This window comes from Harpia harpyja, chromosome 9, assembly GCF_026419915.1.
Source record: "Harpia harpyja isolate bHarHar1 chromosome 9, bHarHar1 primary haplotype, whole genome shotgun sequence".
In the NCBI taxonomy this organism is placed as follows: domain Eukaryota; kingdom Metazoa; phylum Chordata; class Aves; order Accipitriformes; family Accipitridae; genus Harpia; species Harpia harpyja.
The window spans coordinates 33614408-33627938 of record NC_068948.1 but is presented as its reverse complement, the minus strand read 5'-3'; the positions used below and the strand labels follow the sequence as shown (position 1 = coordinate 33627938).

Below are 13531 nucleotides of genomic sequence, written 5' to 3'. Positions count from 1 at the left end.
CCTAAACTTTTTGGCAAAAGGTTGTATCTTGTTAACTGTTATGTAAGTAAAAGTCCTAGGTATTCTCCCTTAGGATGGGCTGTAGTTTGCCTTATACAGAAAGCTTTCAGCAATACCTGTACTGCAGAAGCCTCCTTCCCCCTCACGGGTTTGGTTTATGATGGCTACAAACTAGTGATTGCTCCTGAAATCTGAGATCTCACTGCATGGGATGTGCAAAAGAACTAGGAGATTTGAGGCACATGTACTACATTGTGCAGTGGGAGCATCCCTCATCCTTAAACAGGCAACTGACACCATCACAAAAGGGAAAATTTTAATTTGTAGCAGTAGAGATGACTTCATCAGTTAATGCATGAGTTAAGTATTTCCACTAGCATGCACCAATACTTGCATCTGTCATGTATTAAATAAGCTATGTAAGTTTATTGTAAAACTGACTTTACATTACACATAGTAGCTCCTTGGAGTACTTTGAGTGCTGTAAATTAAATATTTACCATGATATGCCATTTCTGAATTGGAGCAACCGATGTATTTCCGTTGATAAATACCGGTTTCTATTACAGCAGCAGGCCTTGCAAGGAGACCTCTAAAGGTGTAGCTCTGCAAAGCTGGCACAGTGGTACAGGGCGAGTAGTGGGTGCTCTGTCTGCGCACTCTGGGGGCAGCTTGAGGCTAGCTCATACCACTGCCACCAAGTAACTTTGAAAACATTAAGACAGAACTTCATTTCTGTCTCTTCAAAGGCGCCTGATAAGCTGCTCTAACATCACGTCTTCTAAAAGATGTGGCTTTTCTGCTTGAAAAAGTAAACTGTAGCTGTAACATGCCACAATTATTTTGCAGAGGAAAGCCACACTAAGTAAGTCATATAGTAGCAGTCGCTGTTCATTGCAGTTTAAATAGTGAGTCCAAGACGTGACTGGTGGTCATTTGCAGTTGGGAGCAAAAGCCAGATGGACAAAGGCATGCAGCATCAGTTAACCTTGATAAAGAGCTTTGAAAACTTGTGAGAGCAGTGCAAAGAAGTGCAAAAATAATAAAAATAATTAAAATAAAAATTGTTCTAGGAATACAAACATGTAATGAAAAAAAATGGTCTTTAAAGTTACACTGTTTTAAAATCTGAATCGCCTGGCGCTCTTGCAGTCAATGCTCTCTTGCAGTCCGTGCCTTCTTGCAGTCCAGATCATAACACTGAGCACACTGTCCGTTTCTTTTGGCGCTTGGCTTTTTTCATGGCATTCAGTGCAATGGTTGTTGCTTCTTTAAAAACATTTTCTATGTTTTCACGACATTTTGCTGAGCACTCCAGATAAACTTCTGCATTAATCTGCTGACAAGCTGCTTCACCCTGTAAAAAAAAAAAGGTAAGAAAGGATGTAAACTCAATGTATGAGAGAAGGAAGGTCAGATGGGAAAGAAAGGGAATGATTTTGTACATCTTCGTATCATGAGGTCAGGAAGAAAGACGCTGCCTGTGAGTATAGTGCTAGAGTGTGGGTGGCATTGGTGATAAACTGAGGCACTGTTAAATGAACTAGGTTTTTTTCCCCTACGTTGATCTAGAGCCTGGCCTAACAGTTCAGTGCATTAGAGACTCTAAGATGCAGACTGCTGATAGTGTAAAAATATTCTCAGTATTAAATTTGTTTAAAAGAAATGCTGAGGTAGATACTTAAGTGAGGATAAGATGTCTACACAGCAGTATTTTTTCAGGCCTGACCATAACTATTATGTGATGTGACCTTTAGTAATTGATGTCACATGCAAGAGCAGAATCTGGACCAATGTCTTGCCTTGTTTTGCTGGTGCACATGCAGGAGCCCTGACTTTTGCTTTGGAGCATTGCAAGGGCTCAGCCCAAATCCTCGTATACACAAACGTGTGCCTGTGTTTCTCAACCTCACCCAAATGCATGCAGTGGGAACAGACTAGATTCTAAAACATTTGCGTGCAATTCTGGTTGTGCGAAATCACTACAGACAAAACACAGTGATTTCTTACTTTGCTTGTGATCCTTTTCTTGTCATGGCAGAGTCAGCCCCCAGTTTTGAATGCTTGTGAGCCTTGGAGTGTGAATTCCAGGTCTGCAACACACACCTCACAAACTCTGCATTTATTCATTATAAACCCTGGGAGTGGGGTCACTTGAGCACTCAGGCTTCTATAGGGGGATTTTTCTTCAGCACATTTAAGCGAAGTTTGTCTCCTTCCAGTTGTTTGCAAGCTGCAGTGCTGGCAGATACTGTTCAGCTCCTCTGTGCCTGGCATTGGAAGCATCACGTCGTGTGACTCAAGATGCCATCAGCTGTAAAAGACTGAGGTAGTGTATATTTAAGGGGAGAAAAACCAAGCGGGAGGGCTCACATAGGAGACAAAGTTTGTACATCATGTGGGCCCTGAAATTTAATTGCGTGAGGCCTCAGCAGACTCATCAAAAGTGTCTGTTACTTGCCCTGAACCTCATATGGGAGGGTGATGAAGGGAGTTATAAATGCAAATGAGGGACAATCTGCAGCTGTTCACAAAGTGACAGGACGAACATCTCATCTTGCGTGCAAGGAAGACAAGGTAGAAGTCCCAGCGTGGTTTAGTGGTGATACAGTTGCAGTTTCTTTTCATGACATTTAGATAAAGTAGTGATTCAGTCATGGTCTTAGTGCATTTAATCTTGTTCCCCGGACTTGTGTCTCACACAGTTCGAAAGCTGCTGTTCTTGCTCTGAGAAGAAGGATGGATGGCTTTGTAGTTAAAAAAAAAAAACAAACCTGGGAGACCAGAGCAGAAAGGTCTTGCGTGACATGGGACAAGCTGTTCCATCACTGACTGTTTCTCCTGTACCTAGGACAGCTATGCCGGTGTTGTAACACTAGTTGTAAGCCTCACTGCTTTGTAGTACTTAAATTGAAAATATCTAATATGTTGTGCTGGTTTTGGCTGGGATAGAGTTAATTTTCTTCATAGTAGCTAGCATGGGGCTATGTTTTGGATTTGTGCTGGAAACAGTGTTGATAATTCAGGGATGTTTTAGCTATTGCTGAGCAGTGCTTACACAGCATCATGGCCTTTTCTGCTCCTCACCCCGCAACACCAGCGAGGAGGCTGGGGGTGCACAAGAAGTTGGGAGGGGACACAGCTGGGACAGCTGACCCCAACTGACCCAAGGGATATTCCATCCCATAGGATGTCATGCTCAGCATATAAAGTTGGGGAAAGAAGGAGGAGGCAGGGGGACGTTCAGAGTGATGGCATTTGTCTTCCCAAGTCACCGTTATGTGTGATGGAGCCCTGCTTTCCTGGAGGTGGCTGAACACCTGCCTGCCCATGGGAAGTGGTGAATGAATTCCTGGTTTTGCTTTGCTTGCATGCGCAGCTTTTGCTTTACCTATCAAACTGTCTTTATCTCAACCCATGAGTTTCCTCACTTTTACTCTTCCAATTCTCTCCCCCATCCCACCACAGGGAGTGAGAGCACAGCTGTGTGGGGCTTAGTCGCCAGCTGGGGTTAAACTATGACATATGTAGATTTTTTTTTTTTTTAAAGATTACTTCAGAGACTTCAAAGAAAAGTCTCTTATGTTAGAGAAGCCTTGCAGATGTTTTTGCTATTGTCCTTGAAAGGATTTATTTTCAAATAGGGTTTGCAAAACACATTTCTTCTGGAATCGTCGGTATTTTTAATCCCGTAATGTGTATCTTAGCATCTCCAGTCCTTATCACAATCCTGGTCAAAGTACCAGTGATGGAAGCAATGTATGCTAATAAAAATTACGAAGGGAGTCCAACAAACTTGTTGAGGCTTACCAATTTGTAAGAGTAATAACCTAGCTGTGAAAGGAAACAAGAATGAGATGTAATGAGCCTAGAAGGCATAGCTAGTAGTGTCCTTTCAGACACCCCAAGGTATGCAAAACACTCTTCAAATTTCTCTTTACTTTTGTACTAAAAATGGGTGTTGATTTGGCCACTGCCAAAAAGGACTTACAGAAACCCCTGTAAGTGCTGACTGTCAGTAATTTCTTTATTTGGACACTGTGATCACATCATTTTGGAGTATCTGTGATTGTACTTGTGAGGAACAATGCCACTGAAGTAAGTGTGCTTTATCTCTTGCAAAGAGGACTCCACTTTACACGCAGTTGTATTTACCTGGTTGTAAGTAATGGGTTCCTGCTTAGAAGCCCTGAGTTTGCGCAACTGTTCTTTGTCTTTCCGAAGGTCTGTCTTGCAGCCAATCAGTACAAGCGGGACACCTCGGCAGAAGTGATTCACTTCAGGATACCACTGATGGTAGAAAAACAAAACTTTTACATCTGGCTTTTTTTTTTTTTTTTTTAAATCAAAACAATAAAGCCAAGGAACAGAACCAGCATTTAATATATGCTACAATTTCAGAGTTTTGAAAGTTGTTAATTTAGTGGTAGGGGCCCAACATGCACTATTTACATCACAGAAACATTTAAAAGTCCTACCCAAAGTCAGTTGCTTTATAAAAACATAGGTGGCATCTGTCGCTATGCCAAAGTGCTTATTTAACGTCTGTTTAAATTCAGAAGAGCTCCTCTAAAGTTGTATTTAAGAGCAGAATTTGGACCAAGTCTTGCTTTGTTTTGCTGGTGCTATGTATAGGAATGCTAACTTCTACTTTGGAGCATTACAGAAATCCTAGTACAAGCAAGCGGTTGCTTACATCTTTACCCTATAGTTAAATGTGCATGTGATGGAAGTAGACTTGTATCTAAAATGCTTGTATGCAATGTTGGTGGTGTGACATCGCTACAGATAAAGTAGCAATTTCACTGCTGGTGTTTGGTCTTTTTTACTGTGGAGTCAACCCCAGTTCTGAGCACTTACGAGCCACGGAGAGGTGAGCTCCAGGTCTAAGGTCTGTGACCTGCAGCTCAGTGCATGATGAGTGATCTGTGCATCTACACACCCAGGGTACAGGACACTAAAAGCATCAGCTTTTTTAATCTGACATCTTGTCGTATATCAGGTGTATGTAATTCATTTAAAAGGCTGAAGCAATTACGAAAGCCTCTTACCTTAGCTGCTACATTATCATAGCTAGTGGGGTTCATGACATCGTAACAAATTAACACGACGTTTGTGTTCTGGTATGAAAGTGGTCGTAGCCGATCGTAGTCCTCCTGCCCTGCAACACAGAGAATGTTTTGGATAAAAGAAATCTGTCCTTAACAAGCAGTATGATGTGAATATGTAAAGATACCATTGTTCTTGATCTCAAGTATGTATTATAATTGCACAGACGGCGAGTTTTCCATACTTGTACAATTCCTTCCCTTAAATGCAGGAGATTTCTCTTCCCTGACAAAACTGATGCTTTAGAATTTAAAACGTCCTTGGCAAGTTTTAATAAAAGGCCTGCTTTGTCCAACGGCTAAGTACTTAGAAGCAGTTCTAATCACCAATTGCCAAGTTGCTGCTCACAAGCAAGATCAGCAAGAGGAATTTGACAGTTATTGATTAAAACATTTGCAGTTTGGCAGTGGCTCCATTCTCCCAAACACTTTGCACACGCAATGCTGTGAGAAGAAAGACCGAATTTGCTACAATGCTGAAGTAAAAATCTTAGTGGCAAACTTGCTTTTCCCAGCCCAGTGAGCTAAGAGGAAGCAGTGATTAGCACACTGTGCCTTTAGCACTGCTGCTCACTGTAGCAGCACATATGTGATTTTACAAGGCATGCTGCAACATGAGCCAGGCTCAACTGGTCTTTGAAGCAGGACTACACAGCAGATCTTAGGGATGCTGCTGAATTCTGGAAAAGCAGGGGATTTGTCATACTTCTGAATAGGGATATTCTAGCATGTGATCTGACAAGAGGAAGCTAATTTGCTTCAGACCTGTACTCTTCCCCTTGCTGTACATACAACTTAGCTGTAATCACCATGCTGGGGTCTGAAGGTGTCTTGCTTTGAGAGGCTCAGTTCAAGAAAGCAGTAATTACCAGATATAGTTGGCAGCTGAGGAAAAAAAAACCAATCTTTTTCATTTCAGTTTTTTTCAGAGACTTAATAAGGAAGAAACAGTGATTTAAGCAGTCTGTAGAAGATCTATTTGCCACCTGAATGCTGCCCCTGGAATCAGGTATGTCTCTGATGCACCAAATTTCCAAAACAAGAACTGGGAACACTGTTCCTTCCCGCAATCACCACAATGTACACACAGCTCAGAAACTGCCCTACAGGTAAAGTTATGCATCTCAAATCTTTGTATTGATATTGCAGATGAAGGGATGCTAAAAATTTCAGTGTGCCCCAACTTTATACCAACTATTCCTGCCCTGGCACCTGGCTCAGCCCCAATTCACACACTCATCACTCTAGCCAACATGTTTGCCTCCAGCTGCAATCTGAAGAATTGCAGATACCAGAAGGCCAATAGTTTTACAATACTTTGCTCCCCTCCTTAATTTAAACGATGGATCGAGATACAGGTTATTACAAGGCAATCCCTACTGGATAAGCCATTACTTAGTCTGTCCGAGATGTTTGTAACAGGAAGCTTAGGTTTGGATCACTCTGTATTTGAGCTTCCACAAGAGCAGCGTGCTCCGTGGGCGAGGTGCAGAACAAAGACGGATTGATCCCTCAAGGTTTAATCCAGAAATAATAGACAATTGACAAAATTATGGATGTTGTATAAACATTCAGAGCAAAGACTGTACTGCTTAGCCCTTCTTATTCTCCCCAATCCACCTACTTGTTTGCAACCGATTTACCATTTTGTTGCCGAGATAATCCTCTAAATGCATTAAACACATCAGATGCCAAACTTTTTTTTTTTTCTCCTAACTTCCTCTAGTGTTATGTGCTGTGTATGATTTTCCCTGTTCAAATTCATGCCTCAGCTTCCACCAATGTAGCTTGTAAAATCAAAAGGTCCTCCAATTTATTGCTGGCAATTTGTGAGGCAGACAGGACTGTCCCCTTGGAAGGAACACATTCGTTTGCTTGGAATCAGAACATACAGCTAAATTCATACTCTCCTGGATGGAATAACTGAAGAAGTGTCTTCAGTGATGTGACACAAATATGCTGTATTGCAAGTCAAAAACTATAGATATGCCCCAGTGAACTGCACCTTCATCTTCAAAACCAGCTGTGCAGTTATGTTTTTTTAAGCAAACTGAGAAAATAAATGCATGAGAAAATGCTGCTGTATAAAATGTGGCTCCATGCATATTTGGAATTTCAAATACAGAGCACAGAACAAGGTATAGCGCAGAGACCACAGGGGGAAGGTTAGATGGTAATTGCTTAACTTGTATTATGGTTGGATGATTACAGCGCTCACTTGGAAGGAGAGGAAGCTATTCTTTAAGAGCTTAGATGTAGTTCTTCAGTTGCTGAGGATGTAACAAGACCCAGATCAAGCTGTGTCTAAATATCGACATCCCTCTCACTAAAAACAATCCCTTTCACCCCCTGTCCTTAAGTGCTGCTGCTGAAATGCAAGAAAGGGCCTGGGAGACTTTTTCTCTGTAAAGCTGCTCGGTCTGTGGTCAGAGTTAATTTGGCAGATTTAGGTCTTCTACTAGAAGAATTTTAAAATGAAGGAACAGGGCTGAACCTAAGCAGTAACTGAATGTATATGCAAAGCCCCTGAGTGTGCTTCCTCAAGCACAGGTAGCTGTTTTCTTTCCCCAATTAACAAAAAGCATGCTGTGGAATAATTGGTTAAATATATGCCTACATGGGAGCATATCTGACTCTCCTCTGCCTTCCTCATTTCATTGTAGCATCAGAGACCCTGTTTGGTTTTTGTTTTTTTTTTTCTTTAAAAGAAAAAAACTCCATCCAGCTGAATTCACCTAAAATTTGCTAATTCTTTGCAAAGATCACACTCCTGCATGCCTCTGTGACATGCTGCGTAACCCACATCACTGCAGTTGCGCCCTACGGCAGGGTGGGACCTCAGGTAATGGTTGAGTGTGAACGGGGAAAGAAGTGAAACCACAGGTCTTGGTCTCACATGCACATTCACCTCTGTCTGCTCTTCCTCACCCCTTCACCAATTCACCACCAAGAAAGTGCCAGCCTGTGTGTTGCTCAGTCCATAAAGGAGCTTAGCACCCACTGCCATTGACAGGAGAGGGTAAACAATAGAGTCAAGACTTGCCAGCCTAGGAGCCTAACAGTACGCGCTGTCCTAACGTACAGCAGCACTGTCCATCGCCACCAACCGCCAGCGGCTAAGGAAGAATGTAATAATATCCTGCCACCCGGTCCCAACCAGCCCACCACTTCCTACGTATGGCCATGTGTTGTCTGTAATACTCCACACTTGTGGTTTAGGATCGACATGGAACCATGCGACGGCAAGCCCTCATAAGCACGCAGAAATGCACCCAATTCTCTTTGATTTGTTAGTCTGCAGGCTCCATGGGAATACCATAGTTATTAGCTTGCCAGCTATGTTTTTTCACTACTCAGTTTAAAAAAAATTGGGAAACAGATATTCATGGCAGGAATAAAACCAGTAGAAGAGGACACTTGGAGTTGGGGGGGGCACACTTCAATTAAAAAAATTTGGGGTTTTTTTTGTCTTCCTCAGGCATGCCCTTCCTTTCAAAGTTATGAAAAATTACTCTTGCGTATACTGGCTTTTAAAATTTCTCTTAAGGCCTCAGACTGCCGTGCATCTGTCATTACAGACCTGAAAAACCCCGCTGGAGGCTTTGCGTGTGCTTCCTGCCAGTCAGAGTGAGCACCCGCAATGATGAGGCATTACTTCCTCCCCAGCCTTGCCCAGCCCAGCAGAGCTCTTTTCTTTGGTCTGAGAAAGTCCTGCACTCAACAGCATCAGAAATTGAACCGTGTTTCTGCACTGCAGCTAAAGCATCAACACTGCTCCCTTAGTATGTAAAAAAATACAATTAATTTACCTCTCAATGCCTTTGCCTCTATTGAGCACAGCAAGAAATGGAAACTTTTAATTGAATAAGCAGCTGCAAAGCCTGTTTGCAGATGAGACAAGTGATATTACAAAGCCTTTACACATTGCGTATGTATACCACCAACTTCCTGCAACAGCAAGAGGTGTCTCTGAGGAAGACAGAGTAGGATAGTACGAAGTCTCACAAAAAACTGTTATTCTAGCATATTTTAGGCTAACTCATTAACTTAATTTGTTACCAAAATTCTTGTCAAGAAAAAAAATACCTTTTGTAGCTTGAAATGTTTGATTGTTAGACACTTTGTGTCCTTCTCCTTCAGTAAGTAGGACAAGCTCAAAGTCTCAAGCTGCACAGGACATGACAATACAAAGAATCCTTCTAACTTTAAACAGCCCATGGAGCTAAACCTGTCCTTTACCTTCCCATGACGCTGAAGTACATGCAGCTCTATTCAGTGTTGCTCTTAGCAAGATCCTAAAAATATCAAAGTCCTTCCTGCGGTGGGTGCATCATGAAAATCCAGTGACGCCTTTTAGAACAGCTTTGCCTTCTGCTCCCTTACACTGCTACATGGCACTTAGCTGAAGCCCTTCACCTCAGAAATGGTTTTACATCCTTTTGATCCCACTTAAATGGTTTTATGATAATCTGAATTATTTGGGAACCTTTCAGACTGATAAGCAAAATACAAATGTAAAGCTGTCTTAGGATTTTAGAGAAGAGCAAGACCAACTCAAGCAGTTCAGTAAGTCAGAAGATGATTCACAAAATATGGCTAATATGCTGCACTGTTAAACTACTGTACTTCCAGCAATAAGTTGTATGTTTAGATTCCTCTTTAAGCTGCGGTTGCTGCTGTACACCCACCCCAGAGCATCATCGCCCAGCTGAGAGAGGAATTTAATGAGCTGCTGCTGTATGATATGACAAAAGCAAGTAAACATAGTGAAACACTGATTCCAAAACCGCATCTCCCATGCTGCATCCATGTGGCAGAGGGACAGGAGCTGTCTTGTCTCCTGAACTGGACACTCCGTTTGCTCTTCCCTTCCTGCACTACTTGAACTTAGAGGACAGGACACAACTCTCGGTCCTAGTCTAATCCTTAAGGAACTCAACATCAGTTTTGTATTATTAAAAACAGGATGGGGTTAAAATGTGTGCTCAAGTGAGTTCTTCCTCTGGCATAACTTCCAGCTTCAGAAAGAGGATGAAAAGCTGCTTGAATTATGGAGTATGACACAGATCTGTAACATAAAACTACGTAAGCAGCTTTGAAACAGAACCAAAACTTAAGTCTTTCCCCCTCCCAAGCAAATGCCTTAACCAAGGTGGCAATGTCCACCCTTTCTTTGCACCTAATAATCTTGATGTGTGTCATGCAAAGCAAATTTGACAGGAAGGGAGGAGACAAGTGTCAGCAGCCTCTAGCAACTTGTAGCCTGGTGGCCGTGACACTGTTTCGGGAGGTGAAACATGTTGGTTTTCAAGGTTTCCAGATGAGAGATGGAAAGCAATTGCTCTTTCATGGCAAAGAGCTCTGCCAACTAGCCAACAATGGCATCTCCAATTCCCAAAGTGTCTTTATAAGACACAAAATACGCCCCACACTGTTCTTGAATGGGGCAGCACTTTGGTCCCAAGATAGTATTTATAGCTATGAACTAAATGTGTAAGGGTAGACTCTTTCTGCTAAAGTTACATGCCTGAACAAGGGAACAGGGTAAAATGGGGGACAAACTTTTTAGCAGGGCCTGTTGCGATGGGACAAGGGGTAATGGTTTTAAACTAAAAGAGGGTAGATTTAGACTAGATATAAGGAAGACCATGTTTTACAGTGAGGATGGTGAAATACTGGCACAGGTTGCCCAGGGAGGTGGTAGATGCCCCATCCCCAGAAACATTCAACATCAGGATGGACAGGGCTCTGAGCAACCTGATCTAGTTGAAGATATCCCTGCTCATTGCAGGGGAGGGGGGTGGACTAGATGACCTTTAAAGGTCCCTTCCAACCCAAACTGTTCTATGATAATATGATAAGCTACCAGCACCGGGTTCAGCGAGCACTCTCCAGGCTGCTGGCAGCTGTAGGTCTTGCGCAGAGCGGCTCCCTGCATGACGCAAGGAGCTGGGCACTTATGTCAGGCTTGCAAGAGTTCAGTGCTGCAATACTGAACTTGCCCTACCTACCCCCATTTCTGGATCCAGCCCATGTTCCTTAAAGCTTGGAAGAGACTCCAAAGGCAAATGTTGGAAGCTGCAGCTTGATTTTAAATGAGCCAGCCAAGTATCAAGAACTGTGACAGGCAAAAATTCCACACTGACAGTGAACAAACATAAAGACTCGACAAGTTCACTGTGGCAAGTTCTTTGTGCCAATACGCTATATTAAGGAAATCCCTCTGTCACACTAGATTTCAGCCCTTCTCTTTTCCTTTAAGACTTAAACACAAAAGCCTTGCCATTCAGTAGAAGTTACGTTATCCACATTACTGGATTCAAGGACAGTAACATTGACACAAGAAGATATATTGGCAAATTGCGTGCTCAGGATCTTACTATACTGCAGTAAAGATTAGCAATAAAATACACTTTTAGATTAAAAACCTTTAAAATTATCCATTCAGATATCATGTACACATGCAAGAAGGTAAGTGTGTTTTACTACTATTAAAAACTAATATGGACTGCATTCAGTTATTTGTCTTGGTGTAAATTTGCAACAACTCCACAGGCTTGAACTGAAACAGATGATTTACACTGAGCTGAAACGAAGCACGTGTCGATTTTAGGGTTCGTTTAGGAACACAGCTGGATAACAGAGCCTAGGAACTTTGAACCATTTCACAAGTTCCTGAAATGAACCTGAACAAACTACCAGTATTTTCAAATAACTTTTACTGCTACGGCTTTTATATTTTGAACACAAACTGGCCTTTTTCCCCTTCACTATTCGATCACACATGGCAAGAGATTAAAATATTTTCCTGGTTGATATTATTATGCTTTGCATCTGGGAACTGGGTTTTTAATACCTTCAGATATGTTTGATATTTGATGTGATTTTCTTAATAAACTGGGTTGTTAAGATAATGAAGGAGTCCATGGCTAGAACTGCCATTAGACCAGAGACCCTTTTTTTTCTGGAAGGCACATTTATGCATGCAACAGGTAATGGCTGTTGTTCAGTTTGTACTTTAATCTCTAGCAGTCTGAACTGTGATATTACACTAAAAGTACGCCAGTAGAAAAGCAATTTGAAAATATGTCCAGCTTTACAGTCTTCAAGTTTCAGTCTGGTTTAAGTTGACACAGCAAAAGCTGCTGGAACAGAAACACGGGCACTTTTACAGGGGCAGCATTTTACACCAGTAAAAGCAATTTCTCCTTATTTGTCTGAAATTACAAAAACCCGGGGGCTGGGTTTGGGCTCAGTCCCAGGCCAGTGCCCCAGGGCGGTCCCATCCCAGCGGCCGCAGGGAAACTGCCTCTCGCAGCCCGGTACTGTTGGGATTGGGAAAATGGAAAGCATAATGTGAAAAAAACCCTTACCTGCCGTATCGTACAAATTCAGGGTGACCTCCTTTTTGCCCACCGTAACGCTGGTAGTATATTTCTCGAAGACGGACGGCGCGTATTGCTGCAAAGGGAGGAGAAGCAGCTCTAGCTAGGGACAAGCAGCTCGCAGCCAGCACCGGCCGCTTTGCCGGGCGGCTCCCTGCCCCTTCGCACCCCGACCAGGCCGGGCCCGGCGGCGGGACAGCCCGCTCACCTCCGGGAAGTCTCCCTTGGCGTACACCATCAGCAGCGACGTCTTCCCGCAGCCGCCGTCCCCCACGATCACCACCTTCACCTCCTTCTTGCCCGACGGGGCGGCCGCGTTGTCGCGGGAGCCCCCCGCCGCGCCTTCGGGCAGAGCCCCGTTGGCCGCCTCCATGGAGCGGAGCGGAGCGGGGCCGGGCAGGGCAGGGCGCAGCGCCTCCGGGACGCGGCTCCCCACAACCGCCGCCGCGCTACGGGCGCCCCGGGGCAGGCGCCGCCCGCGCCCCGCCGGAGATTGGCCGCGCTGCGGGCGCCGGCGCCTCAGGTACCTCAGGGCCCCGCCCGCGGCCGCGCCGCCGCCTCAGCCTGTGTTAACAGCCGGGGCGGTGCTGGGTGCTCTCCCCGAAGCCCGGAGCCTCCTCGGCGGTCCGGAGCGCCCGCGGCATCGGCTCCTCACGGGTCACCCGTGGGGCCACAGCGCTAGGGTGGCCCCCTGCCCCGGTGGGCACGGCAGGAGCCCTCTCGGCACCCTGTCAGGCCTTTTCCCTGCCAAAACCCGCAGGGGCTGCTCACCCCCCGCCCTCCCGGTGAGCCTCCAAGGCCTCCATCCACCTGGGGCCGTTAGCCCCTGTCCCCTTTGCACTTCCCATCGACCCGCCATGTTACCCACGCTTGGGTGCTCATCCCCGTCCAGCAGCTGTAGCACCAGCATCCTCCCGCCCCCTTCCCAGCCCTCATTTATTCCTCTTTTGGACCTCAAGCGCCATTTGCCATTTTGGTTTACCCCAGATCACCAGTGGCTGAGGGGATGCCTTCCCAGTTCAACTTCAATGTCTGCAG

At 44.4% G+C, this 13531-nt stretch overlaps 1 protein-coding gene across 4 annotated transcripts; it reads right to left on the bottom strand.

The window, feature by feature from the left end:
- Positions 1-299: 299 nt before the first annotated feature.
- Positions 300-13522, bottom strand: RHOF (ras homolog family member F, filopodia associated). 4 transcript variants are annotated; one of them, XR_008236466.1, is made up of 6 exons: positions 12702-13522; positions 12482-12569; positions 5052-5161; positions 4156-4290; positions 2011-2727; positions 300-1357 (listed from the first exon to the last, which is right to left on the bottom strand). XR_008236466.1 is itself a non-coding variant. In XM_052795411.1 (5 exons), exons 1-5 carry the CDS (start codon positions 12864-12866, stop codon positions 1193-1195), a joined length of 663 nt encoding a protein of 220 aa, XP_052651371.1. In that variant the 5' UTR covers positions 12867-13522; the 3' UTR covers positions 300-1192. The 4 variants fall into 4 exon arrangements, 2 of the variants coding, with proteins under 2 accessions (XP_052651371.1, XP_052651373.1); XR_008236465.1 differs by having other exon boundaries at positions 2011-2324; XM_052795411.1 differs by lacking the exon at positions 2011-2727.
- Positions 13523-13531: the final 9 nt, after the last annotated feature.

Coding starts and splice junctions, on each gene's coding strand:
- RHOF (XM_052795411.1), bottom strand. CDS start 12,866: ATGGAGGCGGCCAACGGGGCTCTGCCCGAAGGCGCGGCGGGGGGCTCC. Junction 12,570..12,701: donor CCAAGGGAGACTTCCCGGAG/GTGAGCGGGCTG, acceptor CTCCCTTTGCAG/CAATACGCGCCGTCCGTCTT. Junction 5,162..12,481: donor GAATTTGTACGATACGGCAG/GTAAGGGTTTTT, acceptor TCTGTGTTGCAG/GGCAGGAGGACTACGATCGG.